At 53.7% G+C, this 20,703-nt stretch overlaps 1 protein-coding gene across 6 annotated transcripts in view; it reads right to left on the reverse strand.

The window, feature by feature from the left end:
- The window catches only part of TMEM94 (transmembrane protein 94), a 23,882-nt gene extending 7,866 nt beyond the window's left edge, over positions 1-16,016 (reverse strand). For 3 of the 6 annotated variants that reach the window (XM_032456839.1, XM_032456840.1, XM_032456838.1), the window contains exons 1-13: positions 11,533-11,601; positions 6,188-6,307; positions 5,727-5,854; positions 5,310-5,446; positions 3,597-3,799; positions 3,090-3,241; positions 2,617-2,719; positions 2,309-2,395; positions 1,935-2,082; positions 1,506-1,562; positions 1,102-1,271; positions 809-973; positions 375-584 (exon numbers count right to left, since the gene is read on the reverse strand). In XM_032456839.1, coding sequence (XP_032312730.1) covers positions 375-584; positions 809-973; positions 1,102-1,271; positions 1,506-1,562; positions 1,935-2,082; positions 2,309-2,395; positions 2,617-2,719; positions 3,090-3,241; positions 3,597-3,799; positions 5,310-5,446; positions 5,727-5,854; positions 6,188-6,307; positions 11,533-11,586 — 1,734 coding nt within the window. In that variant the 5' untranslated portion in view covers positions 11,587-11,601. Of the gene's footprint in view, positions 1-374; positions 585-808; positions 974-1,101; positions 1,272-1,505; positions 1,563-1,934; positions 2,083-2,308; positions 2,396-2,616; positions 2,720-3,089; positions 3,242-3,596; positions 3,800-5,309; positions 5,447-5,726; positions 5,855-6,187; positions 6,308-11,532; positions 11,602-15,992 lie in introns of those variants that run through there. The other 3 variants (XM_032456843.1, XM_032456842.1, XM_032456841.1) reach the window with 2 other exon arrangements.
- Positions 16,017-20,703: the final 4,687 nt, after the last annotated feature.

Below are 20,703 nucleotides of genomic sequence, written 5' to 3' on the forward strand. Positions count from 1 at the left end.
GCTTCTAGAATCTATGCCCAACAACACAGGCGCTACCTGAAAAGAGGTTGACCAGACCAAGCAAGAAAAAGCCAAGGACCTTTCTTAGCCAGGGAAAATATTTTTAGAGGGAGCCACTGGCTTTCTGTCTTTAGAAGGTTGTGATTAGGAAGAAGGGTTTTGCCCCAACCAATTATAACCATCAGTGAGACCCCCAGAAAGGGGGGAAGAGCCTACTTCATAGAAGAGTCCCAGGCAAGGCCTCAGAAGGCCCAAGAACAGAGGCCAAGACATCTGTGCTCCAGGCTGGGCTGCACCCCTGTGGCCCCTTGGGCAGGGAGACCAGGACACCCTGAGGCTGAGCAAGATGGCTGCTCCCCATCCTCTCCCCTCACCTTGCCGGGGTCTTCTTCACCGCCCTCTGTGTCTTTGCTGAAGCTCACATTGGAGCCAGACAGGTGCTTGCTGCGGCCGTGTGCTTTGTGGTGAGAGTAGGGTTCAGGGACCTTGGGACCGTCACCTGGCCAGTCGCCACGCTCCTGCTCATTGGAAAGGTGCAGGGCAGTGTTCAGGGAGCCGGCCAGGAGGGCATCTCGTTCGTGGGGCTGAGGAGGACAAGGAGCACAGGCCTTGGACCGGGGTCCTGTCGGCTGCCGCGGGCCAGGGAGGCAGGGTAGGTGAGTCCCCTCTGTGCCTCATCTAGTGGCTCGGCCTGAAGTGCTCAGAAGCAGATCCTGATAGTGCCTGAGCCCTCCTCCTCCCTCCTAGCCCCACCCTCCCTAAGGCCACCAGCCGGGCCCAGAGCTGGGCCCACGGGCGCTGGCCATACCTCCTCCTCCACCTCAGGATGGCAGAAGGAGCGGGTGGACAGGTCATCTGTTAGGTCCTCGTGGCTGCTGTGCGGGGGCTCCACCTTCCCACTGAAGAACAGCACCGTCTCTGGGCTGGGGTTTGGCCAAGACAGGATCCCCTGTTTGTCCACACAGCACAGGACCTGCAGGGAGACATGGGGTCGGGAAGGGGGCTTGGCATTCCCCAAGTTGCCAGGGGCCCTGAAGTGCCCCCAACATGGCCAGACAACAGGCCTGCGGAGGTCAGGTCCTCCGGCGGGGCTGCCCTCACCGTGACAGAGCCCAAGCTGTGCAGGAGGCTGGAGCTGTGGCTCAGCGTTGGTGATGTTCCCTGGATCACCCGCAGGAAGTGGCCCCAAATGCAACGCAGCATTTCCTGGTGGCAGAGACAAAGCCCGCAAGGCCATCTGGGGCTCGGCCATATTTCCCTGGAGATGGTCCCTGGGGCCAATAGAGGAAACAGTCTGGGGGGCACTGGGCAATTGGGTGGAGAGGCATTTGACCAGCGGGGCAGTGACACATTGCCCATGTAGGATGGGTGGACTGAGGGCTCCAAGAGCCTGCTGGAGGCTCAAAGGCCATAAAGTGGGGGGAGCCCTAGGGTTCTGGAAGGGGCTTGAGGGAGCTCAGGCCGGTGGTACAACGCCTGGGGCAGAATCCATCCCAGGAGCATACCTGAGAGGAGACGGCTTCCGTATAGCTGCTGAGAGTGTCCTCCGAGAACTTGGCCAGCTGCACAGCAAAGAGGGCGTGAGTCTCAGGGAAGAAACTGCCACCCTCTCACAAGCCTCCAAGCTGGCAGGGTGGGGGCCTCACGCCAGCCAAGCTCCTAACGCCTTTGATAAAGGACACCCAGGGAGCCCCTGAATCTTCCGTCTGCTGAGAGCCAGGGTGGACGCTCAGCCACTCTCAGGGCCTGGCCTGGAGGCCCTTGTGGATGGAGAGGGCAAACCCTTTGGCTAGCTGCCCAGGGCCTGCCAGCACACTGGCCCATAGTGGGGCTGGACTTCTGCCCCTGTTTGCTGGGGCACAACCCCCCCTCTCTCTTTGTTCCTGTTTTTGGTTCTTTTTGCACTGTCCCCTGGATACCTTGGAACAACCTACCAGGGAGCTGGGGGAGGCTTTGCTCATCTGGGCCAGGACGCGGGCTTCTCCACAGGCGGTTGCCAGAACCCAGAGGACTGGGAAGAGCAGGGGCAGGATGGGCAGGACGCCATTCACCTGGGAAGAGCGAAGAGCCCCCAAAGAGCTGCTGGCAAGACAGAGGGACAGAGGGAGGGAGGGAAGGGCTTCCCTGGCCCTGGGGACATTCCCTGAGTAAAAGGGGACAGCTGGGGACAGGGGGCAGGAAGGGAGGAAGGGAAGCATGCACTCTTAAGCTCAAAGCCTGAGAGACTCCTTGTAGTCAGGGCACCACAGGGAGACCCAGACTCAAGGGAAAGAGAAAAGCAAGGCAGAGAGGAGAGGGCAGTCGTTACCTGCAGCTGGAGGAGGGTGTACTGCCAGGTCGTGACACCAGGCGCATTCAGCAGGAAGCGCAGGGCATTGGTGATGAGGAAGCTGGCCTGTTGCGTACAGGAGAGATGCTGCCTTAATCTACCCTCCCCACTAGAAAGGAGCCAGATTCAAAAGCTCCCCTTCTTCTGTCCACTCACGCCCATGCCCGGCACTGGCCAGCTCGTGCTGGGACCCTTCAGTCTTCACTCGCACGCTCACCTGAGTCTGGCCTTGAGCTTCCCCGGTCTCCTGGTCCCTCCCCCACCCTACGCAGCCCCGTCTCACATACCAGTACCACGGGCACAGCGTAGCGCAGCATCACTGACTGCACAGTGAACCTCTCGTTGTCCAGGGCGGTGACTGGGCGGGACAGCGCCATGTCCAGGCACCATCTGCAGGAAGAGGTGACCCTATACTCAGGCGAGCCCTGCTCAGGGGAGGAGCCAGAAGCCTGCACCTTCACTGAGCATCACCAGGTCCTACAATCCCCTCCTATTTCCCGGCCCCGGCCAAGTGGCCTCTCGGACAGTGGCCCCTGGCAGCCTCCGGAGCTGCCCCCTCAGAGTTCAGATTGTTGAGCGGGGGTCAATCACCCAGTCTGAGAATTCTCACAAGATGCTAAAGAGAAGGGCCTCTGGAGACGCCTGCCCTAAGGGGCCTTGGTATGAACGAGGCTCCTTCCTGTCACCCTACCCCCTGCTCATAGGAGGCTCCGGGGCAGAGAAGTCGGGGGACGGGAGGAAGGCAGGGCAGCACCCCTACCTGATGTTGTCAATCACGGGGGTCTCCAGGACACGGAAGAGCCGGTGCTGCTGGGGGTTCTGTGGCCCTTTCTTCACTTCTCCCCGGGGGGAGGGGGGCGGAGAGAAAGGGGGAAACAGGTCTCCTGGCTCCAAAACGATGTGCTCATCATCCTGCCAGCAATGAAGGGGAGGAGGGCGAGGGTAATTCATGCGTTCTGTGGAAGCCACTCTTCCTGGACAGCTGCAGCTAACTGGAGGAATCTCACTGGGTTAGGGACCATCCGTTAGCAAAGAGGCAGCAGGGGTGGGGCCTGGGGACCGGATTCCTAGCAGCTTGAGGATCAAAGAGAAGAAAGAATGGGACAAGGGGAGAGATGGTCCAGCTTCTCTCCATTCTCCTAGAGCCCTTGCCAAGAAGCCTAGGAGCTGGCTGGGAAGCATCCAGGATTAAACCCCCGGACCCTCCCACCATTGTCGGTGGACATTCCCATAGGATTTCCAGGGAAGGAGAAAAGCTTCTAGCTACCTTGATCCCCCTCAGAGAAGCAAACGATTCTTGGCCGGGCCTCAGAGCTATGATGTCTCCTTCTACCAACAGGCTAACTGGCAGGTTGACCAGATGTCCATCTCTGTAGGCCCAGTGCAGGGACCAGGATGGTGCAAAGGGCATGTGGAGGTCTGGGTACATGGCATCTGGCCACTTGATCTCCTTGCCATCCCTGAGGGCATCTGATGAGAATGGAAAGCGGGAAACAGCCTCACCCACGGCCCCGCACACCAGCCAGACCCAGCACACGCCTACGGAGCCATGTCTGCTCTATTTCCCCAGAAGGGCCGCTCATTCCAACACTTTCCCTCTAAGGCTGCCTCCCAATCATGCCAGCCTGGGCACTTCCACCTCCCCTGAACACCTGAACCTCCTATTGTTTGTGCCCCAGTTCCATTCAAACACATTTCACTAAATACTTTTCACTAACTTTGCTGCGGGCTTTGAGAGGTGTGCTGAGCCCCAAAAGGAGTACAAAAGTCAAATGTTGAGACAATTCAGAGTCACAACCAAAAGAGGAGATGAGACGTATGGGCAGATAACATCAAACAAGGCAAACACATGCTAAGAGTGCTGGGAAAGATCCCAGAGCCACAGGGGCACAGAAGAGCTGGGGTGACCAGAGATGGCTCCATGGAAAAGGGAGCATTTAAGATGGGTCTTGAAGAATGGGCAAGATTTTGTCAGTTTGAGATGAGCGATGGAGAAGCACTCAAGGCAGAGGGACAGTAGGATGAAGGCAAAGAGGCAGGGGAGTCTGCAGTGGGTGAAGACTGGTGGGTTGTTTTAACGTGAGGATGAGTAAGAAGAGAAGAAGCTGGAGAGGAAGGCTGGAGCCTGAGCCAGAGGTTCTGGGAAGCCATGTGGGATGGCTTTGATAAGCAAGAGGGAGCCATCGATGGTTCCTGAGCAAGAGACTAAGCTCCCAGAGAGCAGCCCTCTAGTCACTGTTGTACCCCCAGTGCCTGGCACGTGGTCATAATTAATCAATCATTTCAGAATGAACCAATACATCCTCGCTTAACATTTACACCCCCATGGCCCAGCACTGTTAGAGAGAAGTCTCATGAGAGCTGCTTCTCTTACAAGGCCATTCGTGTCTGGGAAAGCAGGAGCCAGCGTTTCTCAAAAGAGCCTAATGTGATCCTCCATCCACAGCTGGGGCTTAATAAATACTAGTTGAAAGGAAGGATGAGCAGAAACCTGACTGACCAACACCTTTCTTTAGGAACTGAGCTGCTCTGCCTTGGCCTCCAGCTCCCTGCTCCCAACCCTGATGCTCACGGGTATCTCAGACTTCTCTGGTCCACCTTCCCACCTCCCCTGGCCCAGGACCACTAGACAAGACAGACTTGGAAGAGAAAAATCTCAACTGTCCTCCTGCCAAGAGAGGGTCTTTTCTGTTAGTCTCCTGATCAACTGGGCAAGGCTGCAAGTCTACAGTGCTGCCATTAGCCTTCCTGCCCGCCCAGGCCCCTGCCAGGTGCCCACGGTGGTCCCACGGCTCTCACTGCAATGCTCATAAGAGGGCAGCGCATCCTTCCAACCCTCTCGATGACAAGAGCCCCCAGAATGCTGACCACAGGCGACACCGTGCTGGGGCACCCAGCTGGGTCTCTGGAGGGGAGCTCAAGGGCTCTGACATGTCCAGGGCATCTTTTCCCACCCGACACACCTGCCCCTTGCCCTCACCTTGGATTTGGTCAATGATCCCTCGGAGTCTCCGTTCTACCTCCTGACGCTTCAGCTGATCTTGCCGCCCAATGAGGACGAGGTTGAGGAGCAGCAAGAGGAACAGCGCAGAGGTGTTCACCAGCTCCACGCCGTGGCTGGCAGGAAAAGGTGAGGTGGTACAGGCAGGGAGTCGGGGGGCCCTCCAGCCCAGCCAACCCCGGGCCCTAGACTCTCCTCCCCACTCCCTTCTGAAGAGTCTCTCATTCTGGTCCTGACATCAGCCAGCCAAGGGACTGAGGATTCCCATACAACCCAGGGGCAGGAGCCCCTCTCCCCGGGACATCCTAGGTGGGTGCTGAGGCAGGAGAGGGACAAGCCCAGACCCCATGCTGTGTGAGGCGGGAGGAAGCCTGTCCCAGGGCCGCGGCTGTGTACCTGCCGGCCGGCTGGCTCCCGTGACAGCCCAGCAGCAGCAGCACAGCCAGGAGCATGAGCGAGGCGCCCGGCCAGTGGAAGCAGGAGCAGCGGTTACTGTGGTGCAGGAAGCTGCTTCTCCACGTCTCCTGGGGGGGGGGGGGGCAGGAGGCCGGGGAGTGAGAGGCCGGGGGACGAGGAGGGAGCGGGGAGCTGAGATCCTCCGTCCTGCTAGAATCTGGCCACCTTTCTCCCACACCCACCCGACCCAGGCCCCGTGGCCACCTTTGTCTTCTCACTTTGGTCCCAGCTGGGGTCAGGACATCACTCTGAAAGGAACCCAGGTGTCCTTCTGAGTTTTAGTGATGCCTCAAACAGGTCGCACTGCCCAGGGTGACAGGGCAAGTCAGAACCCAGGAACGAGCCTCCCAAGCTCTTCTCCGTCCTAACTAGGCCCTGGGCTCCCTGTGACGATGCTTCACCTTCCACGTGAGACATTGCTTCCGCTCTTTCAGGTGTCCTTCTAGCACGGCCTCCAGCTGCTCCTTCAGGATGCTGAGGGCCTTCCGGGTGGACAGGCCCAGGGCCAAGGGTGGCTCGCCCTGGAGGCAAGCGGGAGGTACTCAGCATCTCCCCGGAGGCCCAGGTCCCTGCCACGATGGGGCCTTCCCCTCCCACACCCCTAGAACCTTCCTCCCTCCTCCCGAATCCCTGCCCTCCCCGCCTCCACTAGCCCCAGTCCCTCTGGGCGTGAGCATGCTCAAATCTCCACCAACTTAAAAGACGTTAGAGCACACAGTCCTCTGCTCTTCAAAGCCAAGTTTATGACCAAACCAGAAACAAAACTTTCTATACTCAATGTTTCCTAACTCATCTCTCACTCAACTCTCAACCCACTGCCATCAGCACCCTCCGGCCCCACTCAGACCATGCTCACCACTGGCCTCCCAACTTAGCTTACTGCTGCCATCTTTCAGATTTCCTGGGCCAGAAAATACATATTGTTTAAGTGGGGAGAAAAAAACTAACCTAGAGATGCTAGCATTACTTTGTTCCTAGTAAGAACGTTAAGGAAAAACCCCACCAACTTCTGTTACCACCATTTCATAAAAGGGAGGCTATTGTGACACCACAACATTGGGAAGGACACGATCTCAGAAACAAGACAGCCGCTCCCAGAAAAGGACCGGCACCGACTGTACTGCACCCTCATCTCACCGAGGGTGGTGGATGGACGGGGGTGGCTCCTGGCACATTGTCCCGTGTGACCCCACGGCCTGACCACTCCCGCTGAGATCCCATGCTCCTGGGCTTCTCTCCTGTTTTTTTCCTGTCCGTCTACCCCACAGTCCATCTTACGATATCTTCTTGAAAACTTCATGTACGTTTCCAGGGCAACGTCGGCCACGTGGATTCACCCACCACCGATAAGCTTACAACTCCTATATTGTACCTCTAGCCTAACCACTACCCTGAATTCTGACTTGTTTACTGAACTGCCCCACAGCTGCTTCACAGGTACGTACAAGCTGATATGTCCAAAACCCCGAAATTGCCCCCTGGACCTCCCCGCCAGAGTCAGCACCCTTCCTGCAGTTACCACCTCACCCAGGCAGCCCAGCCCCTTACCCTTACCCTAACCCCTCCTGCTCCCTCCAAACCCCCAAGTCCCTACCTTTTCCAAACCAACTGCCACACCCCAGCCAGTGAGTGCAGCTGACCCCAGTTACCTTTAAAATCTAGCCCAGACTCCTGAGCGTGACCTGGGATCTGCCAGCCTCTCCAGCCTCCTTTCCCGCTGCTCCTGCTGCACGTGCCCTGCTCCCCCAGCTCACATGCAAATAGTTTTCTGTATTTTCCTAGCCGAGAACACACTCCCTGCCCCAGACAACTCTTACGTCTCCTTCAAGACTCAGTTCAAGCATCGCCCGCTCTGGGAAAATTTCCCAAAACCCAGGGCTGCATTTACAGGGGGAGGCTTGTATTCCAACAGCACCCCGGGCAACCTGGCCCCAGTCGGCATCGAGGAGGACTGTCATTATAGATTTACTTGTCTGGCTCTCCAGCCAGACTGCCAATTCCTTGAAAACAGGTACTGAATTCTTCCATCTCTACACCCCTCCCACCAACCGCTAAGACAGTGCCTGGCACAGGGCAGCAGCTCAGTGAATACCTGCTGAATGAAGGAAGGAAGGAGTGTACATGTGGCTTTGCCGGTCCCAATGACACCCTAATCAGGGTTGTCAACCCAGGATTTGTAACAGAAACACCTGGAGCTTTTACATATGTGGATGTCCAGGCCCCACCCCAGATGTACTGAATCAAAACTTTTGGAGGCGAGGCTCAGCCCGGGTTGGATCTGATGCACAGATCCTGTCGGGGGACCTGGGTAGAAGAATGCCCACAGGGAAGGCTGTGCCTGGGGGAGGAGTGAGTCTTCCCCAGGGGCTACTGGAAGGGCACCTATGTGGGCTTCCACCAGGAGAAGTTCCTGAGCAAGAGGAGCGAAGCCCTAGGCCTGGGGCACCAACAGAGGGCCAGGGCTTATCTACTGAGTCCTGACCAAGGGTCGCTGAGCCAGAGTCACCCTGGCCGCCTGGGCTCGTGGCCCTCCCCCTTCTCTCCTATCTCCTGTCCATCTGCCTTCCCCAGGGTCCTGCCCTGGCTCTGCACACTCAGGTTCTGGATTTCCTCCTCCCTGCCGGCCTCCACATCCAGCCCCCTCCTCAGCAGCCTTGCCTCTCATTGGACACACATCTCCACGACTAGCTGTTGACGGACTGGGGGCAGCATCCCATGGCTGCAGACCTGGCACGGTGAGATGCACCTGAGTGGAGCACCCCATGCTGGCCCATCGCCAGCTCCCTCAGCCTGATGGATGAGGACGGGCCAGGCCCAAAGACTCCCCAGATCCCTTGCCTAAATCTCACCAAATCCCCGCTCTCCACGGTGGCTTTGGGGGATTATGAGGATGAGAGCTGCTTCTTCCCAGAGGGGATAACTGGTTATTTCAGCTCAGGAAGAAACGGCCCTCCAGCCAAGGAGCCAGCATCCCAGAAAGGGTAAACACTATACCCCAAAGTGCTCATCTCCTTCTGGCAGGGATCCTGGGGCCTCCCTGAGAGGCCACGGTCCAGGACAAAGGAATGTCACATAAGGCGAGGTCTGGACCTCTGCCTCCTCGACTCCTGGCACGAGAGAAGAAAGCCTCTAGTGGCTGGAAGGAGGCAGGGGAAAGACAGGGGGACCACAGGCCTTCTCGTGTCCAGGGGGGTGGCCCAGAGGGCCTGCCCCTCCCAAAAGAGCCCAAGAAAAAGACAGTTTGGGAGGCTGGATCCCTGCCCCTTTCTCCCTCAGGCTCAACCTTCTGAGCTCCCTCCCTGCCGTGGGATGTGGGAGTTCTCAGGATGGACTTGCACAGGCCAGGCCTCCAGAAGCAATAAAGTGAGCAAACCTCCTGGAGGCGGGGAAGGCTGGCCTGCAAAGGGGGAAAGGCTGCGTGCAGGCAAGAAAAGGGAAGGGTCGACGCGTCCTAGGGGGCTGCAGGATCACCTGGGACACTGCTCCCTCTGGAATGAGTGCCAGGCTTATGAAGGCAGAGAAAGGCTAACGGAGCAGATGGAGAGCTGGGGCGGTGTCCTTCCTCGGGCCTGGCCTTTGGACCATGGATGCTCAGGAACTGCCCTCCACCTGCCCTGTGGCCGCCCTGCATCTGCTGCCTTCTTCCAGGCATGGCCTCCCTCAACCTCCTCGTCCCCTTGCCCAGCAATTGTTTCACTCCTGCCTCCAGCTTTCTAGAACCTGCACTCTGCTCCTCTCCGGGTGTGGGAGGCAAGGGCCAGAGGGTGGCAGGTGCTCCCAGGGCAGGGCCCACAGAGGCGGGAGGGTGGCTGCAGAGCTGCCGGAGTGTCTGCCCCCGCATGTTGTGTCTGGCTTGAAGCACCAACTCCAGACTGGCGATTAAAGCCAGCATGGCAGTGGAAAAATAAGCCATTCTGTAATTATATGCCTCCCGAAGAAAGTGCCTGCCCACACAGGCTGGCCCCGGGGCAAGGACACAGGCTTCCAGGCCAGCTGACTCTCCACAGTCCCCCAACCCCTCTTATCCAACTGCCACGGCTGCCCACCGAGCCCAGTGCCAACTCTCCACCCTGTCTCCAGCAGGAGGGTCCCGGTTATGGGTAAAATCACTGTTTCTCTCATGCTGTGGCTCTTCCCCGACGCGGTGTAAGAGCTGACGCCCAGGAAATGGCGAAAAGACCTTCACACTTTCCAAAGGAAATTCAGAAAGGGCTCACTGGTGAGCAGGCTCTGCCGGCCTTTCTCACAGCAGGGAGTGAGGCTGGGCACCCCCACATGGTGGGGAGACCAGGCGAGGATGGGGTTGGTTTGAGAAATAAGAAGTCGAACACATGCCATCTGAGTTCTGCTCTTCTCATCCACCAGGGCCAAGAAGGGCGAGGAAAATCTGCCCCAGCCTTCAGTACCCAAAGGCAGTAAGAGATTCTTCCTGCTTCCCAGATGCTCAGAAACTCCCACACCCCGGGATGTCCCTGAGGCGAGGAGCAATAGCTAAGCTCGGCTTCTACACCAGAGGGGAGGCGAGGCCCTGCCTCTCCCCTGACACTGACGCTTTTCAGGTAGAAACAGTCCCGTCCCACTGTTAACTGCTCAGGCTCAACTGGACCCAGCAAAGGAACCAGAGGCTCTAGGAAGTGTGGGCTCAGGAGAGGCCACCAGCAGATGCCCCTCAGGCCCTGGACTTCCTGTTCCATCATCAAAGGGGAACAGGGGCAGGGCATGGGGATTGGGGAGCTACAGGTGGTGAAAGAACTCTCCGTCAAGTCAGAACTGCAAGGAATCCGCTACAGAACAGGACCAGGCCCTCAGGGCCTGGAGCATCTGGGTCAGTCTAACGAGCCTTCAAGAGCCAACCCACCTGAGTCACCCGGGCCACCTGGGTCAGGTTTCTCAGGCAGCCCAGAACCAGAAGCCCCCAGCCCCTGTCCTTTCAGGACTCCTCAGAAGTTCCCTCAGCACAGCAGCTGCTCCACCTATTTCGGGAGAAAGTGGAATCAAGGTCTCCCAGGCTCAGGTAGACAGATTATGAATCTGTCTTCGCCTTTGGCCTTGACAACAGCAGATAACCACTAGGTCCCCACTGTCACAGCCTTCTTGGCCAGTGCAGGTGGGAGGGGACCCAAAGCTGGACTCCCTGGGGTCTGAATAACTGAAGCAGAGATTTGGCCACGACACACCAGGGTCCTTTAGAGCAGTCACCATAAATCTCTTCTGGGTCTGGCCGGACACAAATCGACTGCAGACCTGGCAACTCAAAGCCTCAGGCAGAGGCAGCCTCCTCTTCCTCACACTTCCAGGCTCATGCTGACCTTGGCTTTTTCACCCATCTTCTTCCTCACCTCCAAGACCCAGGAAGAAATTGCCCCGGCCCTGGTGGCTCCTGTCTCAGTGACCCACGCGGTCTAGCAAGAAAAGCCCCCGTCCTGGCCCTGAGGAGGGACTGGCATCCACGCCTTGTGCGTTGGAGACCCAGGTCCCAGCACACCTTGACAGGATGCCCCACTAGGAAACCTGGGCCCCAGGCCTGTTTTGGGTGACTCGGGAGCCTGGCTGGCAGGTAGCACACTGGTCGTCTGGCCCCGACTCCCAGTCTCCTTCCACGGTCCTCGCTACCTCGTAATCCAAGCTGCCTCCGGTTCAACATCCATCTCTGAGACTCATGCCAACTGTTAACCCGAAGCCTCCGGCACAAAGCGGGGAACAAGGCATTTGGAATGGGCAGGTCAAGCCGGGTTGGCATACTCACTTTGTTTCGTTTGCCCTGATGGGCCATCCATAGCTCCGCCTGCTTAAAGAGCATGGGGTAGCGCCTGGGCCACAACGAGGCAGCCACAGAACCTCCAACACCACCCTTGGAGACAGAGAAAGACAGGGACAGAGAGGGGAGAGGGGAGAGCTGGAGAGCCTGTGAGTGAGGAGCCCCTGCAGCAGAGAACCCAGCGGCAGCAGAGTGGAGCTTCAATCTGCTGATTAATTCAGCCTACTTCCAGTCACGCTGCAGATTTAGGGAGGGAGGAGGAGGCAGCAGCGCTGCAACGGGGAGGCAGGGAGGGAGGGGCAAGACAGAGGGAGGGAGGGGGAGGGGTTGAGAGGAGAAAGTTTGGAGGTGTTCTGCCAGATGTCCAGGGGCTTGGCCCCTTCCTCAGAGGAGGCCACCATAGGGTGTGGTGTGCAGCCCAGGGGGTACGGACACGCCAACGGTGGGGAAAAGAAGCTGTGTGGGAAATGGCTGCTGCCCCGGAGCCCCGAGGGCAACTGCTGGTCTCAAAGGAGTACCTGCCTCTCTCCCCAGACTCCCTTTCCTGGGTCCCAAGTCACTGAGCAAGGTTCAGAGCCCCACTCTGCTGAGCCTGCCGTCCACAAGAGCCCCCCAGATCACTCTGAGACCCCCAGCGCAGAGCCATGCCAACAATAGCTCTTCCCACAGTTAGAGCTGCAGGAAGGAGGGGAGAGGGGACCTGGGAGTTATTAATAGCAGCACATCCTACGTGGAGGGGGAAGGACTGGCAATTGAGAAAACTGGAGCAGTGACTTCTAGGAGGGCAGAGCAGCAGGAGAATCCAGCAGGAGAGGGGAGAGCCAGTTGAAAGGAAGGGCCCCTGGGGATCCCAACACCTAAGACCCAACAGCCACTAATCTGAGAGTGCAGAGCTCGGCCAGCTGCTAATAACCACCCAGGCGCATTGAGACACACCTGCTGAAGTACTACTGGGACCAGGACACTGCCTGCAGACATGAGGCCTCATCCCAGGAAGAAGGAGGAAGACTGTGACCTAGGGCTCCCATCTCAGCACCTCCCAGGGCTTCAAGCAGAGCCTGGGCATCACTCTGGGACCCCGAGTTGGACGTACAGGAAGCTCTCAGCACGGACCCTCCCGGGTGATGCAGGGGGCAAAAGACCCTGGAAGTGGACAGGAGATGTCTCTGCCTCTATCCAGGCCACCCTGAGGATATGGCTGGAAAACCTCAAGGGAGCAGAAACAGCCTAACAGGTCCAAAAACCAGAGCGCAGTCTGGAGCCCAAGTACACTACTCCAGGGCCCTGTTTCCTAGACGACACCATCTCATCTGCAGGGAAGGGAAGAAAGAGCCTAGCAGAGTTCCAGCCAGCCTCTCCCCTCCCCCTTCTCTAGCACAGCTCCCTGTGGGGCCCCACCAAACCCAGAGCTGAATGGGAACAGAGAAGGAGGGGCCCTGGCAGTCCAGAGGTTAAGGACAGGAAGTCTCTATGAGGTGCAGGCCAGGGGAGGGGGGGCCAGCTTCCGAACCAGCCGCTCAGGATGGCTGCTGCCTGTGCGGTCGGGCTGTAGCCTCAGCAAACTGCCAAGGAGAGACTCCTGTCCCCCAGTGCCCCAGTCCCAGGTCACACTCCCCCTTTAGCTTTCTACCAAGGCACTGCTCTACAGGCAGCACAACTAAACAAACACTCCCTCCTGTGCACCAGGCCCTAGAAGAATAGTGCGTAGGGTCTAACCCAGGTGCTCCACGGGGCCCCCAGCGCAGCCCTCTGGCGTCCTGCCCCCTTCCAACACTGCCCACTTCAGCAAGTGAGAGGCAGAGCTCTGCATCTGAGAAGGAGAAACCCAGACCATCATTGCCACAGCATATCCACCATGAGCTGGGGGACTGGAGATGGGAGAAGAGTCTCTGCAGGGGACACTGAGGAAAGGTCACAAGAGAAAGGGGATGAGGTGCAAAAAACCAACCAGCAACAGCCAAACTGATCCTGGGCTGTAGCAAGGTGATGACAGGCCACCTTACCATCCACTACCACCACACCAGCTCTCCCACTCCTTAGTCTCCAAGAAGCCTTCGACTGTGGGAGGCCACAGAGATCAACTATAGAAACCCATTTACACAACACGCAAGGTACTTCAGGTAGCAATGCCATCATATCTGTTGCTTAGCTGCTTGTGCTATTAATTCCTCAACTACACCGTAAGCCTCTCCAAGCCAGAGGCCATCCCCCAGTGCCTAGAGTTCTATCAACCCAAGGGAAGCATTCCATAAAGATGGCTCATGATGATGGTGATGACTCTTCCTACAGCGGGACTTGTCTATTCAGAAAGAAAAAGAATAAAAAGAAAAACCCTCCCGGACAAAAGTCCCCTGAGAGTTACCCACCTTGGGCTCACAAGTGTTCTTCTTGAGAAAGAAGCCAGCCCCCTGGACCACGGAACTTTGTTTCCTCAATTCACTAGGAATGGGGGTTTCAGCAATAGGCTGGAACCACAGAACAACTCTGGGGACAGTCAGCCTCACCCAGGCAGGCCACCATATGCACAACATCATAGCCTCAGCCGGGGTGCTCCCTGGAATTGAGTAGTGCACAGCCCTTGCAACCGTATGCAGCAGCCTTGCACCAGGGTAAAGGAGAGGCAAGGGTGGCTTTCCCTGCGTGCCAGTCACTGCTAGGATGGACACATGCAGAGCAGCCAGGGGCATCTGTAAACAGTGGGCTAAACACACCTGCTTCAAATTCAGGTCCATGAGCCTCTTCCACAGCTGATCCAGAGGCACGTGAAGCCTGGAGCTGAACACGTCAGCAGTCAGCCAGGCACCAGTGTGTGGACCCACAGCTCCTTCTCCAGACCTCCCAAGATCTCTTTGGCAGGAAGATCACTATCCATAAGTTCAAGTCAATAAATATTTACTAAGCCCTTGCTACATGCCAGGTTCTACGCTAGGAGCCAGAACACTGAGATAAACAGACAGGTGATATCAAGACAGCAGAGCAGTATGATGGTGGAGGTGCTATGAATACTGAAAGGAGCAACTCTGGAGAGTGAAGGAGGCTGTATCTGGATAAAATTATGGGTCTTTTTTGTTTGTTTTGGGTTTCTTTTAATTTGTTTGTTTCCTTTTTAAATTAAAAAAATTTTTCATTGGGGGGAAGTAATTTTAGGTTTATTTATCTGTTTATTTTTTTTAAACAGAGGTAGGGGGAATTGAACCCAGAACTTCGTGCATGCTAGACATATACTATACCACTGAGCTATACCCTCCCCAACTAAATTGGATTTTGAAGAAAGAATAGTAGGAGTTTGGAAGGAAGAAGGGTGAGTTTAAAAAAAAATTAATTAAAAAAATTTTTTTAATTTAAAAATGTTATAAAATAAAATAACTTTAAAATTTTTTAAAAATCAAAAAATAAGGGAGGAGAGTGTAGCTCAGTGATAGAACACATGCTTAGCACGCATGAGGTCCTGGGTTCAATCCCCAGAACTTCCATTAAATTAAAAAAAATTAAATTAAAAAAATTTTTAATTTAAAATAAAATTAAATACAATTTTTAAAGTTTAAAAGGGTGGGGAGAATTTTAGGGTGACAGCCTAAATGTGGAATGTGTGCCCAAACTCTGAAGTGTTCAGAATTAACAGCGGTAAAGGCAGAGGCAGGGGAGGCTAGGGACGCTGGGTGGGTGGGCAGGAGTGGGATTCTGGAGGGCTCTGTACCCCACACTAAAGGTTTCAGCAGGCAATGTGATAACTTTTAAGCAGGGGCAACAAAGGTTCAGCTCTGCATTTTGGATGGCTTTCCCTGACAGCCGAGTGATGGAAGATCAGAGACAGACGGGCCTATGAGGAAGGTGTGACCGAAGTCCAGGAGGAAGGACCTCCTCTCCTCTAGGACAATCCTCGTCCCAGGAGAGGAATGCTCTGATCCATGACAAATCTACCTGTGCGCAAAGACGGCATACCTGGAGGCCGGGGTGCCTGCGTCAGGCTTGGGGAGGACACCTGGACATCTGGGATGCCCACCCCCAGCTGATCCCACAGCTGTGTTTGGAGTCTGACCAGGTAGCTCTTCCCTAACCACAGAGAGGGTGCCCAGCAGTACTCAACACGGCCCAGCAGGTTGGGGAAGAGCCCTAGCAAAGAGCCAACAAATGAAATTACACAGCCCTAGGCAAAGAGTGGAAGACTGGCTCCGAGCCAAACCAAATCAGAAACCAGCTCCCATGCGGCTATGTTGACTGGTCCACCCTTCGACCTTGAGTCACAGTTCCCTGAGCCTGTGCGTCCCAGCTGAGCAGTAATATCTCTCAGAGGGATCACAATTACATATCCCAAGCCTCAGAGCCGTGCCCCCTCCCTTACTTTTGGTGTAAAGCCCCCAGATGAGGACCTCCCAGGCAAACACAGGTAGGGAGAGCCCAACAGAGACACACAGGCAACACCCATGAGGGAACCGACCGTGGCCTACCGTATGCTTCTCCTTCAGGTCCATGGGCCCAGAGTACTGCAGGCATGCCCAGAGGAAGGTGGTCACCCCCGAAAGGAAGGCTCCTCCCCAACATGTACAAACCCCAGGGACTCTGTCACAGGCACAGCATCTGGGGAAAAAGGAAGAAAGAGGTCCCCTAAGTCCAGGCTGTTGGAACGGGCAGCGATTGTGAAACGCAACAGTATCATCTAAACAACAGAGCAGTGCGTGGAGAGGCTGGTGCCACTGACTACCAGGGCCCCGGTCTGTCCTGGAGGCAGTGAACTTGAAGTCCACTCTCTGAGGCCAGGAGGGAGAGGGCCATGGAGAAGAAGCTGCAGGGCTGCCAGCCTTCCCCCTTTCAACCCTAATTTTCGGGGGCACATATGTTTTGCTCCCTGTGTACTCTTTCACTCGCTGACTTCCAAGGGGCAGGGAAAGCCTTGGCTTTTCAGTGCTTTAAAAGTGAATGTTATCATTAAGGTAAACTGGAATCTAGATACAACCCGAATAAGTGGGCGAGTGGTGGGGAGAGCAGCAGGGATGCTAAAAGCAGAGACGAGCTCACTCCACTGCCAGCAGGCGTATAGCATCCTTCTACTCCCTCGGGCTGGGAAACACACACCACACGTGCCAACACAGATGTGCCCATGGACAGCGGGCCTCTCGGGCGGTATGTGGACAGGGTGGTGCTCAACAGGCACCTGGGCGGGTGACCACGAGGATGGGGGATGCAATCGGACAACAATCAGGAAAACGAAGATTAGCCTTACCTCCCTACCCGCCACCCCCTCCCCACACAACCCCAGACCCTCACCCATCCATCCCGGCGGCCAACTCACTTTAGTCATTTCAGACCAGGGTGTGTTGGGGTAAAGAGTGCCACTGAGTAATCTGGTTTAGTGCCAGGTGACTGCTTGTGGAGAAAGCACTAACCTGCTGACTGGGACAGTTCTTTTGGGGCCTGCAGCAAAGCCTTGTTAAGAAGGGCTGGTCAGAAGCCCAGGAGAACTGATCCATAAAAGAGCTGTCTAGAATCAATTAAAAAAAAAGCTGTGTCCAGAGGCCCCTAGCCGGGAGATCCAGGCTCTGCAGGCGCCACCTCCGCTCCACAATCCCATCCAATTCCTTGCAAGGGGCACTGGTGTCACTGGGCTGCCAAGTCTCCCCACTCCTGCCTTTCCAGCCACAGCTCTCAAAGCGGAGCTGGCCCCAAAGGGTCAGAGACAGCAGCGGTGCTGGGAGCAGCCTCACAATGTGGTGACACTCAGTCTTTGGCAGACGACTGAAATGGGATCCTGAGAGGCCGAGTGCACTTCTCCCCAAGGCCGCTCTGACTCAGGCACCCAGGGCCTGTTTATGAGTACAGCTCAAGATCCCCATGACACCCCCTCCCAGCAGGGGCTGGATGAGGTAGTCACCACACAGGGAAAGGCACCAAGAGCCAGATGGGGATTCTGCTTAACTCCTTCTGCCAACACTCCAAGAGTGAAATAACTGTGGCCGGCTGGAACCACGGCAGTTCAGAAAGGGCAGCCAGGAGCGTGACATTTTTCTAAGAGTCTGTTTTCCCATCGCTCCATACATGGGATTCTGGGAGAGAGCTGTCCTTAAGCATCTAATCCGAAACCAGCAGCTGTATCCTTAAAGGGCCAGGTCTACTCTCTGGCCATAGTGAAAAAAAAAAAAAACCCCACAGGCTTCAAAGCCAAACACTCTTGGGTTCAAATCTTGGCTCCATCATGTATCAAGTGCCAAGTGACCTTGGCAAATCACATGTCTCTCTAAGCCTCAGTATCCCTGGTCACTGAATGGAAGTGATAATACCTATTCCACAGATATACAACAAGAATTTTGTAAAATATGATATACAACTCATTTATAAAATAGAAACAGACCCACAGACATAGTAAACAATCTTACAGTTACCGGGGGGAAGCGGGGGGGAGGGATAAATTTGGGAGTTCGAGATTTGCAAATATTAACTACTATATATAAAAATAGATAAAAAACAAATTTCTTCTGTATAGTGCAGGGAACTATATTCAATATTTTGTAATAACCTTTAATGAAAAAGAATATGAAAATGAATATATGTAAATATATGTATGACTGGGACATTATGGTGTACACCAGAGATTGACATGCTGCAACTGACTAGACTTCAATAAAAAATAAAATAAAAAACATATATGATATGCAGAGGGTCTAGCACAGTATTTGGCACATTGTAAGTCTTAATAAATAGTTACCATTACTATCACTAACAAACAAGAAATACGAACAAAGAGCCACCTAGATCAAAATGAGAACTCAAAAGTAAGGAGAAGGAAAAGAAGTGAAAGGCATAAAGATTGTAAAGAAATAAGTAAAACTGTATTTGTAGAAGACTAGCTCATATATGTAGAAAATCCTAAGGAATCTACAAATAAGGCGTTAGAACAAATAAATGTGCAAGGTTGCATGATATAAGGTCAAAATACAAAAGGCAAATATAAATTTCTATATGCTATAATGAAATATAGGAAAATAAAAATGTGTAAATGTCACTTACAGTACAAAAAAGCATGAAATACTTAGGGATGATTTGAACAAAAATACACATAAGACCTATATACTGCTGAGAAAAATGAAGACGACCTAAATAAACTGTGAGCTATACCATGTTCATGGATTGGAACACTCAATATTAAAATATTTTGATACTTAATTTTCATATTAACACATTTATATTTACCAATATTAATATTAATATACACCCATTAGAATGACCAAAATGAAAAAGACTGACAGTACCTAGTGTTGGGGAGGATATGAACTCATAAATCGCTGGTCAGAATATAACAAGGTATAACCACTAAGAAAACATTTTGGCAGTTTCTAATAAAGTACGGGTGACTCTTGAACAAAGCGGAGGTTAGAAGCATTGACTCCCAACATCCCTACCCCTGACCCCTGAGTGCAGTGGAAAATCCACATATAACAGTTGGCCCTCCATATCTACAGTTCTGTATCCGTGGATTCAACCAACCATGGATCGTGTAGCACTCTGGTACATATTTAGTGAAAGAAATCCACATATAAGTGTATCCATGCAGCTGGAGGGTCAACTATGTACACTTACTGTATGATCCAGTAATGAAAACATGTCCTCAAAAAGAATTGCATAAAAAATGTTCATAACAGTTTTATTCAAAATAGCGAAAAACTGGAAAGAATCCAAATGTCCACTCACAGGTGAATGGATGAATGCATTGTGGTAAACCCATTCAGTGGAATTCTATCCAGTAACAAAACAGATGAAGTCCTGATACACACAACAATGTGGCTGAATCTCAAAAACATTTGATGAGTGAAAGAACCACACAGAAAAGAGTACCTACTCTCTCTCTGATTCCATTTACATAAAATTTAGACCACGCAAAACTAATCAATAGTGGCAGCAAAGAGGTCAGGGGCTGCCTGGGGGTGAGGAGGGGAAGGAAATGACTACATAGGGCACAGGGAGCGTTTGTTTAATATCTTGATTGTGGGCGGTAGTTACAGGGATGCAAATGCTTGTCAAAATCCCTTAAACAATGTACTTAAATAGGTGCATTTCATTATGTGGAAAGAGTTGCCTCTATTCCAAAATCATAGAGTTGATTTTTTAAGGTAGGGTAAGGAAAAAAAATTAATAACAGAATTAGGGTAGAATCTGAGCTCCAACTAAATCAACTCAACCAACCTCTAAAATGCCACAACATACAAGGTTTGGCAGATATACAAGAGAAGGGACAATGAAGCAAACATTTATCAAGTTCCTACAGTGTGTTACAGTTGTAGACATTTAATAAGTATAAGGAACAGGCCTGTTTTCAAAGATGCATAAGATACAGTCTTCCCTAGAGGGATTTATAATATTGTGGTCCAGGCTATTATGAAAAAAGATAACTAAAATTCAAGACAGCACTGAAATACTAAATGAGAATTACAAACAGGGGCTTGGGAGTAAAAAGAGGAAGAGCTACCCAAGCAAGAGCCAGAAATCCCATCCAAGGCACCAAGGAAGAAACGCAGGAGCCTTTCTGAAAGATGGTGATCTGACTGTTCGGTAAGACTGGTCTCACCTGAGTAGGCAAGAGTGAAGAAATAACTGAAGGACCACATAGGACAGGGAATCAGGGGCCGTATTGCAGGGTCCCTTGAAACAAAGAGACCCTGAGGAGTCACTGAAGGTTTCTGAGTAGGTCCCAGTATTTTAACAAGGTAGAGAATGGATCAGAGGGTAAAGGAAAAGAAATCACAGGTAGAAGAGTTAGAAGAAAGTTACAATAACCCTGGTTTACCCTGACAAGTATCTAAAAAAAGGTGGTAATGAGAACGAAGGAGCGATGCTTCCTGCTGCCAAGCTCAGAACCTGCATCAAAAAGAGCTAAGTGGATGCCCAGGGTTCAGGTTGAGGGCAGGCTGAGAAACTGGCTGTCCTTATTATCTCTTCCGACACAATCTTCATTAGCTGTGCTGGCACTCTAGCCACATCCAACACACCAAAAACACAATTTGGCGGACTTGTGTTCAGCTGAACAGCTGTGCCCAAAGTGTATTAACTGGTGGATTGGTGTTCAGCTGGAGGGAGGTTTTCAATAGCAAGGCTCAGGGTTCTATGCTTGGTGGCACCCTAGTCAATATATTTATCAATGACTTGGGAGAGGAAACAGATGGTATGCTA

This window comes from Camelus ferus, chromosome 16 (genome assembly GCF_009834535.1).
Source record: "Camelus ferus isolate YT-003-E chromosome 16, BCGSAC_Cfer_1.0, whole genome shotgun sequence".
Taxonomy (NCBI): domain Eukaryota; kingdom Metazoa; phylum Chordata; class Mammalia; order Artiodactyla; family Camelidae; genus Camelus; species Camelus ferus.